The sequence below is a fragment of the Nicotiana attenuata genome, unplaced genomic scaffold, assembly GCF_001879085.1.
Source record: "Nicotiana attenuata strain UT unplaced genomic scaffold, NIATTr2, whole genome shotgun sequence".
In the NCBI taxonomy this organism is placed as follows: Eukaryota; Viridiplantae; Streptophyta; class Magnoliopsida; order Solanales; family Solanaceae; genus Nicotiana; species Nicotiana attenuata.
The window spans coordinates 136,579-159,429 of NW_017670368.1; the positions used below are offsets into that span (position 1 = coordinate 136,579).

Sequence of the window (22,851 nt, forward strand, 5' to 3'; positions counted from 1 at the left end):
TCACCCTAGTGGGAATGGACAAGCAAAGTCGACCAATAAAACCATACTCCAAAACCTCAAAAAGAGGTTAACCGACACCAAAGGAAAAAATGGATGGAAATTCTGCCCAAAGTCTTATGGGCATACCGTACAACCTTGAAGTCCAGCACCGGGGCCACCTCGTTCTTGCTGGTTTACAGCGCCGAAGCCCTAATACCGGTTGAAGTCGGAGAACCAAGTCTCAGGTTCCGATACGCAACCAAGGAATCAAATGACGAGGCCATGAATATGAGCCTAGAGCTATTAGACGAAAGGAGAGAGGCCGCCCTTGTTCGGTTGGCCGCCCAAAAATAGCGTATCAAGAGATATTACAACCGAAGGGCCAACCTTCGACACTTCAATGTCGGGGACTTAGTATTAAGGAAGGTCAATCTAAGCACTCGAAACCCGAACGAAGGGAAGCTGGGGCCGAACTGAGAAGGACCATATCAAATTATCGAGATCACTGAAAAAGGATCGTACAAACTCGGAGCAATGAATGGTGAACGGCTACCGAATAACTGGAACGTAACTCACTTGAAGCGATACTACTACTAAGGTACGGCCCCATTCATTTCTTTTATTTACATGTTGAACTAACACTTGCAGGTAACCAACAAGGAACGATACAAATTTTAGGCCTGAAAGCACGCGTTGCACTCTTTTTCCCTTGAACCGATTTTGTCCCAAATGGGTTTTCATGCAAGGTTTTTAACGAGGCAACAGTGGATCGTAGTAACTTAGAATCAAAGGCCGATCATAAATCGGTGTCAAAGATCACATCAACAGTATCCGAGGCCTCTATATGATCAACCTCGGACACTGGGGGCATTACCCTCGGATAACGACTTTAGCAAGGAAAGAGACTTTGTGATTGAACGGTCTCGGCTCGATCAATAGGATTTACTGTAAGGGCCAAACTGTCAAATGAACTGTACCGGCATAGACTGCTCGAGCCCTGGCACAAAGCTTGTACACATGTGTAACTATTACGCACGGGGATAAGACTAAGTATCTACCTTGCGGATAATATCTTGTCCCTTAAAATTTTTCTTTTTTCATTTCTTAAAGAATTTCCTTCATCCGATGCCTTAAAGGAATCGAGCCCAAGAGCCACCTTAATTCGAGTTCAAACATTCACTCCTAGTCGGGGATTGCCGTACGAAGACGAAATCGGACGGCCCAGGCTATCAAAGACCGGGGGCACAAGACCTATTAGGCAGTGCCCGAACTTTAAAGGCTACGGCCATCCCCATTCGGGGATTGTTATCTTAGGCAAGCCTGGATAACTCGGGGTGACTAGCCCACTGGGAAGCACCCAAACTAAATAGGCTATGGCATATTAAAATGGCTCGGAGACGTCCGAGACCCGTAACAAAAAACAAGGCCTTCAAAATTTCTTAACCAGTTCTAAAGGCTACCCTCGACAAACTGTAATCTAAATGATTATAAGTACTTTGGGGGGAAAATTCCGGTCTCGTCAAACCCCCACGATGCCTTAAACAAAATAATGTTGTAGGCAAGGCCTGTTCGAACCCTCGAACATGACCAAACTATTTCATGCTAAGGTATTTCGATCTTTGCAAAAATAACTAATAAAGCAAAGGAGAACAAAACACAGAGAATGTAGAAGGGAAAAAGAAGCCTTGTATTATACATAGTCTTTAAAAAGGCCAAACGGCCTTGAAAAAAGTACACAAGTACAAAAAAACAAAGAAAAAAGGTACAAGGCATTTAAACGGCCTGGTCTTTACCGGAGCCCACCTCGTCGCCAGAAGCTTCAAGGTCTCCTCCACACTCAAATCCGCTCAAACCCTTGGAACCTTCATCATCCTCGGGACAAGCCAACTTTTTGGCCTCGGCTTCGATCCCCTTAGCACTCTCAATTTTAGCCGACAAGTCGAAACCCCGAGCATGAATTTCTTCGAGGTCCTCCTTTCGGGATTGTCTCATCGTGTTCTCGATGATATCCTTCGCTTGATCCCGGGCCGCCTCGGCATCGGCCTTATATTGGGCCATCATCTCCTCAACATGGCTATAACCACCACGACCATCGATTTTGCCGTTTAAAGCTCCTTGGCTAGAGTTTCTCGATCAAAGACCGCCAAACTTAGCTAAGACTAGAGCTCCTCAATCTTTTTGGCCTGCACCACGGCCTTTTCCTTTGCCGTCCGAAGCTGGACCTCAGCCGAGGCCAATTGCGCCCGGGCAGTTTCCTTTTCCGAGGCCAAGTGATCTATTTTGCTTTTCCATTCTTCGGCCTCGACCTTTATCACATCTATCTCTGCCCGAAATTGGTCGATCCGATCAAGCTTCTGTTGGACCTGCGGGTTCAAAGTGTTAGTCACCGAGTCTAGCTCATCGTCACTAACCTCAAAGACTTTTACCTTTTCCACCAGGTCGGCGTGCTCCTTCCGAGCTGCCTCTAGCTCAGCTCGGAGGCTCTTAACCTCCCCTTCACGTTGCTCGCTGAGAAGTTTGTAAGCATCTATCTTCTCAGTGAGCCTTCGAACCTTGGCCTCATACTGGTTTAGCTCGTCCCGATATGTGAGAAAAGTATCACGATGAAGCACTGAGGCCTACGAACACAAAGGAAAATGTTATGATAAATTAATCTAAGCACAAATCAAAAGTCATCAAAGGGTATCTGAAGTTACCCGGTTTAACGCCTATTGTGCTTCGTTGAACAAGCAGGGCACGTCCACCTCATTCATCTTGGCTTGATCCTCCTCGGTCACTAGACACTGAAGGTAACTGGCCACCCCTATGGGGGCAGAGAGGACCCGGGCATCCTCTGAAATAGAGATGATGATCGATCACTTCCGGTCAGGATCCACACTTGGAGCTGGGAACCGGTTTTTTAGTTTCGGGCTTGAGGAAGGCCCGTTTGTTCTCGAAGATGGAATCTTCCTTGGCACCGCTAATCCACCCAATCCGGTGACGTCCTCCGTGGTGGTAGAATCTACTCCATCAAAAAAGTTGCGGAAGGGGTCTTGTGCTCCCTAAGCCCCCTTGTTGGAGCGTTCTTTCACCGTCTGAGCCTCGTTATACATGGACTCAGTGAATGAAGGCGACTCAGAGATGTCTATCACATCGAGTCATCCTTCGGAGCATTGCCCGCCGCCCCGGAAGCCTCGGCCACGACCCCCTCGTCGGCCTCCCTAACTTGAGGCAAATCAGCCTCACCCCTCTCTGGTTCGAGAGCCTTGACCACGGCTTCCTCGTCAGCCTCCCTAAATTGAGGCGATTCAGCACCGCCTCTCTCTGGTTCAGAGACCCCTTGCCCCTCGAGCTGCGACGGCTAGCGAGCTACCAGATCGAATTCTTCTTCTTCCTCGGACTCATCCCTCAGCCGGTAGAGTGAGTCCGATGATGGAGCTCGGGCGCTGATGCTTTTGTTGGATTTGCACACCAGCCTTCTCATTGGTTTCTTCTTTTCCGAGATCGAAGAACTCGGAGCCCTTTTCCTTTTCTTCTCATCGTCCTGTCTCAAAGCAGGGGACTCGACGGGGAAGTCCTCACTGCCGGATGGAGGCCTCAATATGATATCCTTGGACAAACCTACAAATGGAAACAAAACAAGTGAGAACTTAGAAACATAAAGGGAACCCAAATATTTGAGAACTTAGCAACACAAAGGGAACCCAAATATTACTCACTCGGGAGAGGAATCTCACCATGGGAACGGGCCACCCAACGGCCCTTCGAGAGTCACACCATGCATTCTCAGAATATGGCCTTTGTGACACGATGCCCTCGACCCACTCCTTGAGTCGAGGGACTGCATTCTGGACTCGAGCGACAGTTGCACCACCACAAAGCACCGATAAGAAGGAAGGAAAAAAGAGTAAAATAAAATTTTGATAATGACATTTTACTTATGTTTTATATTCCACTTCTCGGGGAACGGCATATGCTCATCCGGGATCAAGTACGAGGTCCTCACTCGGACAAAATGGCTTATCCAGCCTCGATCCCAATCTTCATTGATACTCGAGAATCGGGCTTTACTAGCCTGGCGTGCGAGCTTGATTAGTACCCCCCTCCCCGAAAGAATCAGGGACTGTATAGGCGCATGAGGTGGTCGACGGTGAACGAGCACTCATCGATCTTGCTCACGAAGAACCGAAGAAGGATCACGATCCTCCAGAAAGAAGGGTGAATTTGACCAAGGCATGCCTCGTATCTTTTGCAGATTTCGATGATGATCGGATCTAATGGACCCAACATAAAGGGATAAAAGTAAACACTTAAGTATCCCTCGACATGGGTGGTGATATCTTCATTGGGTCCGGGAACCACCACGTGCTTGTCAACCCAATTGCAATCCTTCTTGACCGTGGGGAGGACCTCTTCAGTAATCGAGCTTATGTATCTCGAGACCTCCTCACACCGGCCTGGTACAGAGGAAGGTTTTCAACCTTGAAATCGGCGATTACCAAGCATCTGCCAGGGACGAACATTTTCAATGAGGGTTCCGCTATTGGTTCCTCGACAACAGTACACGGAACGGTCTCCCGGTAGCGGCCGCGAGGTAGAAGGAGTTTCTTTGTGGGGAATAGTTTTAAAGTCTTCCCCATTTCTTTTAAAATGGAGAAAAAAAAAAGAGGAAAAATAGGAAGTTAAAGGAGTACACTTACTGCTTTGGGATTAAGACAAGCAAAAGTCCTCGCAAAAGATGTCAAAAAACCAGGATATAAGTGCCAGAAAGTATAGAGATTTCTATGGAACAAGGGTAAAGAGTTTGGATGTAAAATTTGAATGAATAAAGAATGGGGTACTTATAGTTTTTTAAATGACGGTTCGCATAGAGTGGCCGACCAGCAACGGACAAGCATTTAATGCCATTAAGAATTGACTGACGAGATGTTTCGTTTATTTTGTCGTTTCTGTCGCGGGGTATCGAAGTAAGAATCGGAAGCTCATATCATTTCTCGTCGTCTACTCTCCGAAAAATGAGGGGACTATCTGTATATGGTCGAAATCAGGCTCGTCTACAATATGGTATATCAGGCTCGGAACATGAGGGACTGAAGATCGACCCCAAGTCCCGCCGGACTAGAACCCGAAGTCAGAATGCCTATCTTCGAGAATATTGAGTCTGTGATCCCGGAATCAACCCTAACCCCGAATGAGCTCGAAGAAACATTGTTAACATAACCAACAGAAGACCAAAATATCCGTGACCGGTCGAATATTACGGCGGGAATCTCGACACGTATCAATAAGGAACCGGCAATCAGCAAATCAAGAGATTTTTACCTTTAATAGAATTGTACCTAAAGTAGGACTCCCCCACTACATAAGAGGGTCTGATTACTTGTAAAAGACATTGTAACGCGCATTCCAAACAATATATTATTTTTTCTCTTTAAGCTCTTATTCAATTATGTCCTGATACCGATCGAAGTGCATCTAATTCGAGGGTGGCTAACCTCCCAAGACTCTAGCTGTTCAATTCGTGTGGTTTTTGAACTTACTTTATCATTGTTTGATTGCAACTTAATTTATCACTTTCTGTCAAGTTAATCCGTATATTCTTAAAACCACTTACAAAACTCAATTGTTATCCAATTTTGAGGGTAAACACACGGCTATGATTTTCGGGTGCTTCAAAAATATTATCGATTGTGTCGGATCCTCCAAGTCGGAAGCGGCATATTTTTGAAGGGTCTAGAGCAATATAGGCTTTGGTTATATTCCAGCTTTTTGTGATCGTGACTTACTATATTGAACAGATAATATATTTCGTTCGTAAACTTATTCTTCTATTAGCATGAACTTTATTTAGCAAATTTCCTCAACTTCTAATTCATTTTTGGCACTATATACTAGGAGTGTACAAATCGAACCGAAAAATCGCATCAAATCGAAAAGTCAAACCAAACCGATTAAAAAACCCGACTTCGTTTGGATTTGATTTGGTTTGGTATTGAGTAAAAAAAAACCCGAACCAACCCGACATATAAATATATAATTTTTATATATACTTTTAAGATTTTATATAGAATTTTCTTTAAAAAATATCTAGAAATATTTGGATTCTCTTGTGGGATATAAATTTTAATAGAATATGAAATGCTCCATATTTATCGACCTTAAATAATGGATTGTATGATCACTTTCTTATCATGTGTTACTGAAATGCGTCTATCTCTTTGTTCTTCCATATTCATATCATATGTTAAGATCTATTAAATTCTTATATCTTTTTCGAATGTGATGTGATTATTAATATTTAGGTATCATATTGATTTTTATGTTTTATTACTAAATTCGGTTAACCTGAAAGTGTATATCAACGAAAAATTATTATCAGACGACTAAAAAAATAACTATTACGTGTTACTAATAGAATTCTCCCATAAGAATATTTTAATCGATAATATGTTTGTCAATTTTTTATATATTTACTAAATATATATTTATTTATCAAATATTTAACAAAGTAAGATTGAAATAATATGTAAGTAACAAAAAAATCCGAAAAACACAACAAAACCGAACCAATCCAAACCGATATAGTTGGTTTGGTTCGGTTTCGATAAAAATCGAACTAACCTGGTCCATGTACACCCCTACTATAAACAACAACAACAACCTAATGAACGAAAGCCTATGGGGTCGCTTCTGTAACTGGATAACCAGCACTGAAAACCGTCTTTACATTGGATGGTTTGGTGTTTTGATGATTCCTACCTTATTGACGGCAACTTCTGTATTTATTATTGCCTTCATTGTTGCTCCTCCAGTAGACATTGATGGTATTCGTGAACCTGTTTCAGGATCTCTACTTTACGGAAACAATATTATTTCCTGTGCCATTATTCCTACTTCTGCAGTTAGTTATTGGTGGGGGTTCGGTTCGTTAGCTGGTATTTGTTTAGTCATTCAGATAGTGACTGGCGTTTTTTTAGCTATGCATTACACACCTCATGTGGATCTAGCTTTCAACAGCGTAGAACACATTATGAGAGATGTTTAAGGGGGTTGGTTGCTCCGTTATATGCATGCTAATGGGGCAAGTATGTTTTTCATTGTGGTTCACCTTCATATTTTTCGTGGTCTATATCATGCCAGTTATAGCAGTCCTAGGGAATTTGTTCGGTGTCTCGGAGTTGTAATCTTCCTATTAATGATTGTGACAGCTTTTATAGGATATGTACTACCTTGGGGTCAGATGAGCTTTTGGGGAGCTACAGTAATTACAAGCTTAGCTAGCGCCATACCTGTAGTAGGAGATACCATAGTGACTTGGCGCATACGCGGGAACGGGCCCCCACTACTTCTTCATTCAGGGGGGAGGGGGGGAGACTAGCCTCATTACTTCCCACTGGGCGAGAGGTGCACCTAACCCACCTATCCACTCATCAATCACGGTGTTCAGCTGACTTGCACTGATAGACCGTTCACAAAGACTCTGTGGCTAAAAAGTAAAAAAGATATATCGAAGTAGTTCTGATGATTCAATAATCTTATTACTTCAATCCGAAGTTCTTAGTTACTTCGACTGGATGAATCCTAGCGAGGGAATAATTAATCACAAGTGGGGTTTGAGGAGGGCAAAATGTACGCAGCTTTACCCTACCCTGGGAGGGCAGAGAGACTGTTTCCGATAGACCCTCGAGTAAAGAAGATGGAAGAAGCACTGATAGCAATTCATAGCAAGATCATATATTAGGAAAATAAATTGAAGATAACTATAAAAAGTATAAAAGAAGTACCTATAGCAAGTAATAGCAAGACAATATATTTAGAGAAACTAAATCCAAGCTCTGATAGCAATAAAGAATATGAAAGGAACGCTGATAGCAAACTAAGAAAGTACTGGTGACAAGTAATAACAGAACAAGATATGCGAAAATAGCAAACTAGGACAAAAGGGTATCATACTAGCACTAACACTAACGAACTATTGAAGACAAAGGGAAACACACGACTACCTACTAACCTTCTATCATAATCATCAACCTTCACACCCTCCTATCTAGGGTCACGTCCTCGGTTAGCTCAAGCTGCGCCATGTCCCGCCTGACCACCTCTTCCCAAAATTTCTTTGGCCTACCTCTACTCTTCCTTATATCCCCCAAGGCCAACCTCTCATACCTTTTGACTGGGGCATCTGTGTTTCTCCTCTTAACATGCCCGAACCATCTCAGTCTCGCCTCTCGCATCTTTTCCTCCACAGGGGTCACTCCCACCTTGTCCCGAATAACTTCATTCATAATTCTATCTAACCTAGTATGCCCACACATCCATCTCAACATCCTCATTTCAGCTACTTTCATCTGCTGGATGTAGGAGTTCTTGACTGGCCAGCACTCTGCCCATACAACATAGTCGGTCTAACTACTACCTTGTAGAACTTACCCTTAAGTCTTAACGGCACATTCTTATCGCACAAGACACTGGAAACGAGCCTCCACTTCATCCACCCTCCCCCAATACAATGTGTGACATTCTCATCAATCTCCCCATCATTCTGGATTATAGATCCCAGATACTTGAAACTCTCTCTCCTGGGAATGAATTGCATATCAAGCCTTACATCCCCGTCCGCTTCCTGCGTAGCACCGCTGAACTTACACTCTAAGTATTATATCTTGTTCCTGCTCAACTTAAAACCCTTATACTTAAGTATTTTTGGCACTATATGACGACAATTATTTACCACTACCAGAACTATCATTCGGTAGTTTATAATATCTAACATTAGTTTGATCAAACTTAGCATACATCGTGAAATGTTCAAAATTAGACAAAAGTTCAGGATACAGTAGAAGATTAATTTATACGGCGCTTGTTAAACTTTCCAATTGTCATATATGAAAATTTTCAATATTTAGTAGGCGTTTGGACATGAATTACAAATTTTTTTTTCAAATTTGGAATTTTACTCAAATTTGAATTGAAGATGAAGTTGTGTTTGGTTATAATTTTTGCAATATATTTGGATGTTTTTTTTTTTCAAAATCATGAAACATGATTTATACCTCACAACTTGTAAAAATATCAAAACCACCCCAATTTTATTATCCTACTTGAAATAAACAATCAAAATGCTATTGTTTAACTGTTATCATATTCTGATTTACTGCAATACACAGAAGATGCAAAATCAACTAGGAATGATGTTCCACCATCAATCGCCAAAGATGTATCTGCCAAAAGATAAAAAATTGATGGGGTCATTTTTATAAAATTTAAAAATATAGGGTAAATTGGTAAAATTAAAAACTAGCAAATTCCCATTTTCAATTGAAAAAGTGGTGAAAACCAGTTTTTTAAATTTGAAAATGGATTTTCAAGTGAAAAGGGAAAAATTGGTAAGAATAAGATAACCAAACATTGTTAAAAAAAAAAAAAAAAAAAAAAAAAAAAAAAAAAAAAAAAAAAAAATTGAAAAAAGGAAAAATTTTATATGTCCAAACGGGCTCTTAATGTGCTTACAGTTTTGCATATAGTTTGGGTTAAGCTTTCAACTGACGTCCAACAAATTGAGGGTTTATCAGTTTTCTTAAAAGAGAAAATTATCTACAGCGAATTCATTCGCGAAAAATGATATCCAATTAAGGTTGTGTTTGGTACGACGGAAAATATTTTCTCATTTTCCACCGTTCGATTGCACAAATTAGTTTGAAAAATATTTTCCTATTTATCACATTTTCCTGAAATTGGAGGAAAATGACTTCCATAGAAAAAATTAGGAAAATATTTTCCAAAAACTCCACCTACCCTCACATCTAACCCCCTCCAACTTCAGTTTTCTGTTTTTCTATTTTTTTTTTGCACCACCCATCCACTCCAACCATGTCACACCACCCCACCCCACCCCTCGCAAATTTTTTTTTTCATTTTCATTTCTGTTTTCTGTTTTCTGTTTTTTTTTTTTTTTTTTTTTGGCACAACCCATCCACCCCCGGCAAAAAAAAAAAGTATACCTTTTTCTTTTTGTATGTTCAATTTCAGTTTACAGGTTTGAAATTTTACGAGTTCCAGAGTTATGAGTTCGGAGGTTTATCTGTTTAGAAGTTTGCGGGTTTAGAAATATAGAGTTTACGGGTTAAAAAGTTTGCGGGTTCAAAAGTTTAGTGGTTTCTGAAGTTTATGAAATTTGTAGGTTCGGAAGGTTGTTGGTTCGAAAGTTTATAGCTTCATGTTTATTGTATCTAAATTATTTATGAATACTCTTGAGAAGTTATTTTCCTTAATTTGCGTACCAAACACCGAAAAATGAGTAAGATTACTACTTATTTTCCAAGAAAAAATATTTTCTTGAAAAACATTTTCCCCGAAAAATAATTGTCGTTATACCAAATACACCCTAAAACGAAAGAAAAAAGGTACAGAGCAAATTTCCTGCAATACAGACTAGATAAAACTTTGCAAGGAGTTGCATAATCACGAAAAATGGTATTATATGATCTATTTTCATACACATCTTACTTTTACTATTAATTCGGGGGTTACTCCACGTAGACGTACTGCTTGATGAAAGACAAATAGTGCATTTGTTTATTTCTATTGTTGAATCTTTTTCACGGCTTGATAGATAATTTGATAAGCCAATAATTTTTTTCATATTTCAAAATAGGGTTAATCAACATTTAACTAATCGATTACGATAAATTGGATTGGATTTTGCTAGTTTTTTTTCCCTGCAGTACCTCAACGTGACATGAACGCGAACCCTTGACATGCATCAGCAATATCATACAACATATCCATTTTGTATCTACATCTCTAAATATGAAGATTCTTGTCAGGACCCAAAGATGCTTAAACACAGGAGGCAGCAAAACAGCATCAATTGGGGTGATCTTTATTCCGATAAATACTCTGCCCCCTGTAGTACCACATAAGTTAAGGCTGTATGACAAACTTAAAATCGCACTTTTAAGATATGCTTCTCATGTAAAAACACTGCCAAAAAACAATGTACTGTAATTTGTGATTCTAATGAACTCCAACTATTTGTCAATAGTAGATTTAACTCAAAACCTTGCTTGTCAATAATCGATGATTCGCCAGTCGCTCTCATTCAGAAGAATATCCAATAAAGTCCTGCTCCTATGCTCTGCGATTGAAGAGAGATGTCAAATAGAGGAAATGGAGTTAATACGAATTTATTCAAATGCAAGCAAAGAATATTAACAATGAAGAGAGATGGATAGCAGTAACAAATGCTGAAACAGACGAGGAACAAGGTAACCATTCACTCACCTGCTCATGTAAGAGTTGTCGGTGGTGTTAACGATAATCTTGTCCCCTTCTAAGATATGTTTTGGTACCTAGAAAAGGGATAACATGTAAAGAAGGAAGTCAAGAACATGCACAGCTACTTCAACTCCATGAGATAGATATTGCTCGATATACATAATTCACATTTCCCAGAATGAACTATGTTAGATAGTTATGTGTAAATAATCCTAGTCCCATATTTAATAGGAATAGAATATGTCCTAATCCCATATGTAGTAAGAGTAGAATATATCCTAATCTCATATGTAGTAGGAGTAGAATAAGTGTTATATATAGGGCTCATTGTATCATTGTTAAAACATAGATTTTTCTCAAGGTGTGAACAGTAATTTCCAGAAAAGTTTCTGTTTTCTGATGGTGTTTTAGAACCTATATTATAGTGTGGAATTCGACTTAGTCTCACTATTTTCAAATTTTTCCGGCGACCTTTCGGCCAACTTCTACTTATCAGCAACCACTTGATTTTATTACTCAGGGGGAGTCTAGTGACCTTGTATGTCGAATGATCAGCTTGCAAATATTTTCACCAAGTCCCTCACTGGTCCTCGTATTAGTTACATATGTAACAAATTCGGTACATATGATTTGTATGCACCGGATTGAGGGGGAGCATTAGATAGTTATGTGTAAATAGTCCTAGTTCCATATGTAGTAGGAGTAGAATATGTCCTAGTCCCACATGTAGTAGGAATAGAGTATATCCTAGTCTCATATGTAATAGGAGTATTATATGTATTATATATAGGGCTCATTGTATCATTGTTAAAGAATAGATTTTTCTCCCGTGCATGCTCACAAACTACATGATTTAGCAGATATCAAATCATTCAATCATCGCTATGCAAAAATTAGGTAATACTTGCAAAGGTCAGAGAAAGATGTGGAAGAGACAGCACTGACACATCCAAAATAAAGAAAAGAACTTAAAACGTTTGTGTTTTCTCTTTCCTTCTTTTCTAATGAGGTGGGAGGAAGCTTATGGCAACTATTGCTTGGAATTCAAAGTGAAGCAGTTCCCAAGAAACATACCAACATCAACCCCCAGCACTTCCTCGAAAAGTTGAAAATGAACAAAAATTAAATGAGGGGACACCCCAGAATATGCTACAATCTTAATTCACGATACAACTGTTGGCAAATTAATGCTACAATTTACCTGCACAGTGACACCATTGTCCAACAAAACCTTCTTATACCTATCAATGGAAAAGATTACAAATTATTTCTATCAGAGAGAAAATAAATAGAAAATAGCAAAACCTTCTTTATCTGCAGCGATGTGACTGTAGTCAATCAGAAAGTGCCATTAATTACAGGCATAATTTACCAGACAAACTCAGGTGTTCTTTCAATTACATGAGAAAACAATCATAAGGATGAGAAGCTAACATACTGTGGAGTAGCTGACGCCCTCATGGGTATTTCGGATTCAGCAACAGTACATGTTACTCGTGTAGGAATTGATGCAGACATTGCTCTTCCATCATACATTTGCACACTGACTTTCATATCATCTGTTAAGAATATAATTTTTCATCTTTTAGCACAATTACAAACATGTCAAAACAAAGTTGACCAATCAAAAAAAAAAAAGAGCAGAGAAGAAAGTTATAGCAGCAATAATGCTAAAGAAGAAAGCGTGCTAACTTCATGGGAAATATGTTGATAGTCAAGAAGGAAATAAAGGAATGTAGTTATAACCCCCTCCGCCAACAGTTGTTAGGGCAGAGGAAAATAGAGGAAAAAAAGGAACATTTGCATATAGAACATCAATAGGAGCTACTATGACAAGGCACAGACATACAACATTAAGACGGGAAAGTTAAATATTTGATGACTTATTTTTCACTGCTGGTATCACTCTTGATAAGGAATTGAGATGAATAATATACTGTCAAAAGGACGATCTCAGTAACATAGAGCCCAAGGTTAAAGGCGAAATAGTCGTACTTCATTTCTCATTCATAAAAATCTATCTATAAAGTGGTTCCACCAGTTGCCTACCATTAATAAGCAAAAGTCAACAGACACGAAACCCCTTTGCATAAGTTGTGCTATCATTAAAATATTAAACGACAAGTAATGCAAAATGGGCGAGTCGGGTCGGATATGGATGGGGCGAAAACGGGTAATGCAAAACGGATAAATTATTCAATCCGACCCGTATTTAATACGAATAGAAAATGGGTTAACCAGCGGATAATATGGATATCCATATTATCCAAGACTTCTTAAATATGATCACTTTTCGAAAATTCCTAATCTCCCAAACTTGAGGAACCCACAATTTGAGTCTTGTTAAACGTAAAAGTTAAACCCATTGGTTATCTATTGGTTATCCATTTTTTAAGTGAATAATATGGTTCTTATTCATATTTGAACTATTTTTAAAAAGTTCATTATCCAACCCATTTTAAGTGGATAATATGGATGGATAACCATTTTTTTATGCATTTTGCCACCACTATTTTGTGACCGTGCCTGACAACATGATGTTGGAAATATTTCCTCTACAATCAGTCAGTACCTCTTTGAACATACTCATCAAAGAAGTAGAAAAAGTATTATTTCTAGATGAGCACACAAGGGTATACACTAGTGGTTAATGAAGTAGAAGGAGAACCATGTTCAAATCCCAGCAGAGGGCATTGTAAGTTTGTAACATGGAAGCTACTAAATAAATGCTACAATTCGACTAATACCATACTAAAAAGCTACCTCAAGTTCCACACATAGCATGGAAAAGTTGATTATGTAATGTGGGCTGTGTTAAGACACGCGGTAAGGATACAAGTTCAAAAGGAAGTGACAGAAGCGAACAGCATGGGAAGTAGTTCCCATAGCATTTCTTAGGATCGTATGAGCAAGAAAAATCTAAGAACATATGGGAAAGTCGAGGAGTCCTTTTTTTGATAATTAAATAAGTAGATTTTATGCAATACAAAAGAAAGTCGAGGAGGAATTCATGCAATACAAAGGAAAGTCTAGGAGTTCTTTTCACAAACTAGTGAAAAAACTTGTGTTTTTTCTAAAATTGGGGGACAGATGATTTTTTGCTTTTTATACAGAATCACCTTTAAATATGAAGATTTTCCATTTTTGAACGCATCTTGTACAGGGAAGATTTTCTCCTCTTTTGTCCGGATAAGCAAGACAAATTTTTTCTTTCAGTGGTATATGCAAGACATATTGTATTGAGCACAAAGACTGTGCATGAGTATTTACAACAGGTTACAAAAAACTTAGCCCCATTCACTGTAGGAGACTGAGCAAGAACAGCCATAGCTGTGATGCCAAGGGGCAATGTATGAATAGGTGAACCAAGAAATCCCAATGGCCAGTGACACACGGTTTAAAACTCGATGGATAAAGTCCACCACTCTACCATTCTCCAACTTAAATACCAGGGTTTTATATGCTGCAGGGTTCAAAAATATTAATAGGTGGTAGACATCCTCAGATTCATCGGCACAAATGTGACATCTATTGTTATTGTACCAACCCCCTCCTCTACTATAGCTTATGTTGGGAGATAGCAGCTTCATAAGACGATCCAGCAAAACATGCAACTTTATATGGGCTTTGCTTCTCCAAATCTTCTTCCAAGGACAATATGATGTTATTCTCAGTGGAAAATCAGAAACTTGTTGAAGGAGCTAACAGTAAAAACTCCACTTTTCTATCGCTTCCAATTAAGAGAATCTGGAATTTCAGATAAGAATTGTACAGTCTCCACATTATAGTAATTGTCCTGATTAGCTACCCTGCCTGCCCATGAAGAACTTCAAGTCCATCGGGAAAGGATGCGGCGGTAACTCCGCAGCTGTCTAGAACCCTCCAATCATTATAGCTCCTCCTAAAATTGACTATCCCAACCCTGCTCTGTTTTGTATTGAACCACCGAAGCTCAGTACACAGGGATATGTTATAGAGTATGGGGATCAAGTTCTTGATAGGTGTACCAGGCATCATGCCAAACCCCAGTTTAGCTTGATCTTCTAATTCATCGCACAAACATCTAATGTGTTTCCGCACACCCCCACATAGTACATGTTTATAAGGGACATGCCCCCATCATTCTGTGAGCGTAACATCTCTCTCCTTCAGCACTTCTGTCCATAGCACTCCATCAGACTGACCAAATCTCCATTACCATTTGCCCAACAGGCTTTTCTTCTGCCCCTTTAGATCCTTCACTCTCATTCCTCCACCTCAGTCAATAAAATTACTTTTAAAAAAAACTTCCAGAAAATCAAATGACGGGTGATATTTGTCCAAGCTTGACAATTACCTACTTGAAATTCAACGATACCAATCCACGATCCATGTGATGTTTTTATGTTCAAATTCCATGCAATCTGGATGAGTTCTCTCTATTATATCTTTTTTGAAGTGGAAAATAGCACAATGGAAAAAGAAAATTTTAGAAAGGAAAGGGAAAAGAAAAATATATAGAACTTTTAACAGGGAAACATGCACCAGCACTTTGTTAGAACAATTTATGCATTCTATGTAGGTGAATTGTGCGCATCCCATATTAGAAATTTCAAAAGCTAATTCCCATCTTCCTTAGCAAAGTTATGGTGTCCCAGACAGTATTACCAAAATTTGAAAAACTTTCATGAGTTATATCTTTTACTAAATAATACATGAATTTGTTCTCGACAATCGTCCTCAGCTTTAATGGTTGACAATAAGGATCTTGCAAAGTTTTGGAAAGACATCAGTAATAGCACAACATAAATATAAAAGCATATGAATATAAGGTACAATTAAATAGATATATCTAATCTTAAGCAGATGACACTACATAAGAGTACCTTGAAGGTAGACATGAGATTCACCAAACAAGTGTTTTGGTACATCTAGTTGCTCATAGGTCTTAGGCCTGCATAGGATTGAAAAAGATGAAGAATGGACTGAGATACAGTTTTACTGATATACATGTATCTGATAATGTCTATGTACAAAAGTCATTCAAAATCAGGAAGTGCAGACTTAAACTCACTCCATTAGCACAATGTTTCCGGTTTCATCATCTGTATACAGGTACGTGAAACTCTTTTCTGTAACAAATACTCCTGCACATGCAAGACCAACAATGTCAAAATGCATTTGAAATTCGCATAGTATAGCTAATGGAGTCAAGCGAAACAGGCCAGTCATCTACAGCAAAGACTTGGATGTAGTTAAGATGACTACTCAACATATTAGAAAAGTTGCCTCATGCAACTCAAAATATCGTTGAGGTAATTTACAAGATTGGTTCCCATCTCTAAGTGACTTCTTCGTAAGCAAGGATAAACCAGTTAGTATGTACCACATGGATCTTATTGTCCATACATTCCGAATAAATATGTACGTGCTATTACAATATACCATAATGAATCATTTGAGAAAATGATTTACCTCAAAAGGGATCAAAGGTATGAAATGATGTTATCGTGTTAACATCATTTATAATGCACTAAATACAACTTGTCAAACATTCTTGTCAAATCAATTTACGGCAAAAGCACTACACTTCTAGGTGCCTACCTCTCAGGGAAGGCAAGTGTGTCCCTCTACTTCTATAGCCAAAAAACATTGCAAGCTTAGGATTCAACCTTCAAAGATCAAATTGTTTCCTTCAATGAGCCTAAGCTCACACAAGAAAATGAAAAACCTTAAATTACATGGCACAGACCCCTAAGAAAGATGCATAATATATTGCACGAGACAAGTTACACAACAAATATGATGGATGAGTTTTTGCAACCAGAGATGTGAAAATTCATACTTTCAACAGGTTCATCTGTACGAAATCTTTCATTAGACTTGCTTCCACTATCAACATCACGGAGCTCCACCTAAAATGATTTGGAAAAGAACAAAGGTAAGTAAAGCCTGCATCATTGCCTTCTACTCCAAATATATAATTTTATTTTCTCTTAGAAATCCATAATTTAACTGAAGTAAGTCTTACATGATAATTTCTTTTCTACGGTACAAGGGAAGCAACTATTGGCTTGAGATAAGAACTCAAAAGTGCATGTGACATGACCCTATAAACATCAAAGAAAGTAAGCACAAGCCTCAAAAAGCATAACCAATACAACATGGGCCATCGGACAGCACAAAATTGGACAACTCTGGGAATAAAAAATGGCCGACAAGAAAATCTTCCATATTCAGCCGGCTTAAAGCCGCCTTCAAATGCTAGGTGCTTAGCAGGAAAACTAGAAACAATCTATGAACCTAGATGCAAGCCTAGATTCATCAGCTGTAGTGTTTGGTTCTAGCCTAGACAAAAATTGCCCTGTATCCATGTTAAATTTGGCTAGAGCTTTATCATCAGCTTTACATTGCCTACTGTAATTAAGGTTATCCAGATGGATGGATCAAATGGAAGCAAAAGCAACCAAGTTTAGTTCATGAAAGATAAATATGACAGAAGGTCAATGGGAAAAAGCTAAAATAATAAATAGTGTCAAATGCTCGTTTGATGCTATTTGCACATATTTGCTTAACATTCTTTACTTATCCAAAAAATCATATGTGATTATATAGAGCGCATAATCACATAAGATCAATGATCTGAAGGTGTAATTTCAAGTTCTTGTTGTTTATCAGGAATGTAATTTCAAGTTCTTCTGTTCTTGTATTTCACAAAATGGAAGAAGAAAATGATACTGTAAAACCAGAGAAGAATCTCAAAAATAAGAAGAGCCACATTATATGCATGAGACTGAATATCAAACCTGTATAATAGCTCCTCCTCTTCCTTGGGTTGTGTGTTGTGCCTTTACCACCTAAACAATATGTTATTTCATGAATATATTTCGCCTTTAGTTCACTACAAGAAAGCAAAAATTGCATAAAACTAAGGAGAGAGAAAAGACAGCTATTAGCATAAACTAACCTCATAAATCCTTCCTGATAAAATCGATAGCCAAAAGAACACCACATCATTATTAGCCTATATGTATATATACAAAACCATAGTACAGAAATGTTGGCAAGCTAACCTTTTTTCTCAATCACATTTCCTGGCTTCAACTACACCAAAATAAAATGAAGGTGAGCACTTGAAAAATGAGGAACAGCAATAATTAGCTTCGACTCTAACTTAAATTAAGCATAAGTACACCACAGATTTTAATAATTTAATCAATCGACATGTCAATCCCAATCTAATTGAGATCAGCCATATGAATTCGTATATGCACCACTCTTTTTTGGCCTACTCAATAACGTTATTTGATAGGATGAACTGTTCATAGAAGCAAACATATTTCCTCCTATTTTAAGGGGAAAAAATTGAACATTCCCTCTATCTCAACTCATGTGATGGTATTTTTACACCTTTCTATATTCAGAAATAATTTGAACTTTAAATTTTTTATGTTACTGTTAGTGAGATCATTTATAGTCACAGAAATATGTAAGACTTATTTTAGATCATAAGTTTCAAAAATATTTCTTTTTTTCTTAAATTTCGTGCTAGTCAAAACAAATAAGTAATTTTTAACACAATGAACAATAATTACTGGTAGCTAAAATATTAACAGCAAAGTGATTGGAGACGACAACTTACATCGGCGCCGCGAGATTTGGCACCACGAACTTGAGTGGCGGACCACGGCGAAGCAAAGAGAGGATCCTGAGATTCGCGATACGGCGAGGGAAGCGACTGTTTGGAATGAATACAAGTTGAAAGAGCTCTTGAAAACTTTGTGGAAGCGCAGTGAGACGAACCGGATGAAGCTGAAGAAGAAGAAACAGCAGCTGAGTAGAGAGCTCGGGATAGTCTGTTCCTAAGAACTCGCATCTTTTTTCTTCACAGAGGTGGCGGCTTCGGGAAATGGTAATTTGAAGGTTATACTTATTGAGAGGTTAATTAAAGATATTATAATGTGATGTAATTTATAAAAAGAATTACTTACAAAAATACTTGAATTGATTATATTATTTTATTAATATGGTTATCAATTATTCTTTGGAGGAATAAGATTCTCTTCAATTTTATCCCTCACCTTTATATCCATGTCGATTTATTCCTTATTGATGTAGTACTAAAAAGGTGGTGTTGTTTTTCGTATTTACAGTGAAACAATAAATATTTGCTTAAAACAAAGTGCAAATCGCTTGTTTAAGACTCCACTAGTTTTTAGGGTACGCGCGTTGCGCATGTATTTTATATCAATAAATATAAAAATTTTGAAAAATTAAAAAAATATTATATTAAAATTTTTGTTTGAGTTTAAAATTAATGTTAACAAAAGTGTAAGTTTCTAAAAATGATTATTGTTGATTCTATTTAGCTAACTCAATAAAGTAAGAAACTCCACTTATAACTCCTTAATCATCTCATTCAAAAAAAACTGATTAAAGATAGTGTTTTTTTCCCATGACCAAAATGCAATTGTTTTATTTCCTTAACCAATAAAAAATACAACAATAATTATTTTCAACAGATTAAAAAAATGCTATTGCAAATGTATTGGATTGAATTCTTATGTTTTGATTAATCTGCTCTTCCTTCGTTTTGTAATTAGCTTTCTTTCTCTGTCCTAGTACATAACTGTACATTTGAAAATTTCTTTCTATGGAAGTAAGGGGTCGTTTGATACACGGACTAAATTATCCTGGTATTATAGTCCTGGAATTATAATCCCTAGACTAATTTATCCTAGGTGAGAGGTGGGATAAAATAATACCAAGTTTGATGGAATAAGATGGGATAAGATGGGATATCCAGGATTAAGTTTGGGACAAAGATTTTACCATGTTTGGTTGTTGGTATAAATAAATTTAGTATCACACTTTATCTCACCTTATCCCGTGTACAAAACGACTCCTAAGAGCCAAAGATTGTCATGGTATTTCTTAATGTTAATAGATTCTGAAAGCATATATTAATTATGAGCAAAACATGGAGTTTATGTTAAGAAAATTTTAATTTTGGCACATACTATTAGTTATACACTTAACTTGTTCGTAGTCTTATTTACTCACCCGAATTTTATTATTTTATAGTTGATATCCCATGGTCACTGACATGACAAAGCGCATTAACACTCTCTTTTAGGCGTGTGAGTGAAAAAAATAATTTTCAGATAGGATATTTTTCGTCAGTTATCACACAGTCATATACAATATTTTATTGGTATGAATTGTATTTCTTCTTGCTTCTTCTTAATATACAATGCATATCTTATCCCCATTTAATATTATATTTTTAAATTTTTTTATTTGGAAACTATGGCTATGATTCAACTGTGTATTGCTTTTTTGGGGTCAAATTTGTAATAAATCTTAAACTCCATCATTTGAGCCAAATAAAAAAGTTTTATCCAAAATAATGGAGTACCAATAGTGTATTTCTTGTTACTTTTCCTTAGACAAATGAATATTTATTTTAATTGTATATTCTTATTTTCGAGTCAAATTAGTAAAATGAAGTTGGTTGGAGCTCCATTATTTTTTTGCCTAATAAAATATGTACAACCAAAATAATAAAGTTAAAATTGTATACTTTGTTTTTATTTTTCCTTTACATGCAATAACTATTTATTTCATTTCAACTTTTTTTTTTTTTTTGGGGGGAGAAAAATATGTAAATATACTTGCTTAAAGCTTCATTATTTTTTGTCAAAGAAAAAGTTTTAAGCAAAATAATGTAGTACAAACTACGTAATATTCCTTTTTATATATCCTTTAGATGCACTGGCTATTTATTTTAACTATATATTTTTTCTTTTTCAGATAAATTTGTCAACGTTTAGACTGAAATTTTATCGTTTAAACCAAATAAAATAGATATATTTACTTGTTAAATGAAAACTTACCCATCAAAATTTTAAGATATCAATTACTTTCGTTTGAAAGGGAAATAAAGAGGCACAATTGGTAAGAGGACAAAAATTACACAATGTCTTCGTCGGTGTTATTATAAGAAAAGAAACTTGCTTTCTATACTTTTGTACTTTTTAAATATTTTTGTTGTTATTGGGAAAGATATTTAATAGCAAATAAAAAAAAAATAAACAAATACTTATAGAGAAGCAATATTCTCAATTCAGAATAATTTAAAAGGTAAAGAATTTATAGAAAGTAAATCTTATTTGATTTTTGTGTCCTAATTATTTGGACTTCTAACGTGGCAAAACAAATAAGGAAAATTCCAATGAACAATGTTTTAGTTGATTTCAAAGTGTTATATATTAGGAAATAATTATGTGACTATTTGGTCCAATGTAAATCATATTTTAAAGGGGTAAAAAAGGCGAAGGACATTTCGCTAAGGTCCTTCGTGCTTTTAATATAGTACTAGTGTTAGGGTACGCGCTTTGCGCGTGTACCTCATCTCAATGGATATAAATTTTTAAAAAGTTATGTAATTATTATATTAAAACTTCGTGTTTGTGTTATAATAGAAAAAAGTATAAGTTTGAGAATGATGATTGTTGATCATATTTAACTTATCTAATATAAAGGAAGAAACTCTACCCATAGAAGTCCTCGATCATCTCAGTCAATATATCCAACTTAAAATTCATTCCAACATTATGATTTTATTACTTGAATTTCACAAGTTATCATACTTCCTTTTTAATTTCAGTAAGAACACATAATCCGCCAACGCTCAAGAATTTTTCTTAAGCTCGTTGTCATTAGAAAATCAATCTTTTATTAAAAATTTACTGAGTGCAAAATAGTACATCTAAATTTATTTCTTGCTGGTAAGTTGTTGAAATCTGGAATTTTCTACATATATAACCGTCAGGATTCTGCATAATATCAATAGTGTGTATTTTAATGAATATAAAAATAATTTAAATTAACTTCACTAATAAAATAGAAAATTAAAGCGCCAGAGTATTAAGTTATTGAAGAGATCTCATTCCCAACACCAGCACGTATGAAGTCTTCAACTTTAGGAAGAATAGGAAGGACATTTTTCACTTTGAAAAGCGTCAAAAGAGCCAACATTGTTGATTATTTCTAGAAATTTAATTATGCAAGAGTTCATACGTATATGTTTCTTTAAAAAGAAGGCTCATTTCCAAGAAAGAGGATTCATGCAGAATATATATATAAAAAGTAGAAAATTCTACAAGGAAATCTCACAAAGTAACNATATAGAGTATTGATTAAAAACAAAACGTATATATATATATATACATATATATATACATATATATATATATATATATATATATATATATATATAAAGTAAAAAATTCTACAAGGAAATCTCACAAAATAACCTTCTATAGCCAAAAGAGTAGAACAAAAAAGAATCTCAAAGATAAAAGTGCTCAAAATTGTTATTATTATTTTTTAACAAATTCATTTGATCATATCCATTTAAACATTAGTTTCAATCTTGTTTCCCTATTTATACAAAGAGTCCTAAGCTAAAAGGAATTAAAAATCCTCTTTTAGTTTTTGGATGCCTTGTTATTGTTTCTCTTGTTGCCTTCACTAATGTTGAGTTAATATTTTATAAAGATAATGAATAAAACAAAATAGGGAGTTGTTATTCTTTTGAACGAATGCAAAAAAAAAAAAAAAAAAAAAAAAAAA

The 22,851-nt window shown here is 36.7% G+C and overlaps 1 protein-coding gene across 1 annotated transcript; it reads right to left on the bottom strand.

Moving 5' to 3' along the window:
• Positions 1-10,762: 10,762 nt before the first annotated feature.
• Positions 10,763-19,147, bottom strand: LOC109238469 (elongation factor P). The gene is made up of 11 exons (XM_019404943.1): positions 18,857-19,147; positions 18,288-18,318; positions 18,182-18,195; positions 18,021-18,071; positions 17,060-17,129; positions 16,289-16,361; positions 16,101-16,168; positions 12,674-12,794; positions 12,437-12,476; positions 11,242-11,309; positions 10,763-11,095 (listed from the first exon to the last, which is right to left on the bottom strand). The coding sequence occupies exons 1-11, from the start codon at positions 19,088-19,090 to the stop codon at positions 11,089-11,091; spliced, it is 777 nt and encodes a 258-aa protein (XP_019260488.1). The 5' UTR covers positions 19,091-19,147; the 3' UTR covers positions 10,763-11,088.
• Between the last annotated feature and the right edge of the window lie 3,704 nt (positions 19,148-22,851).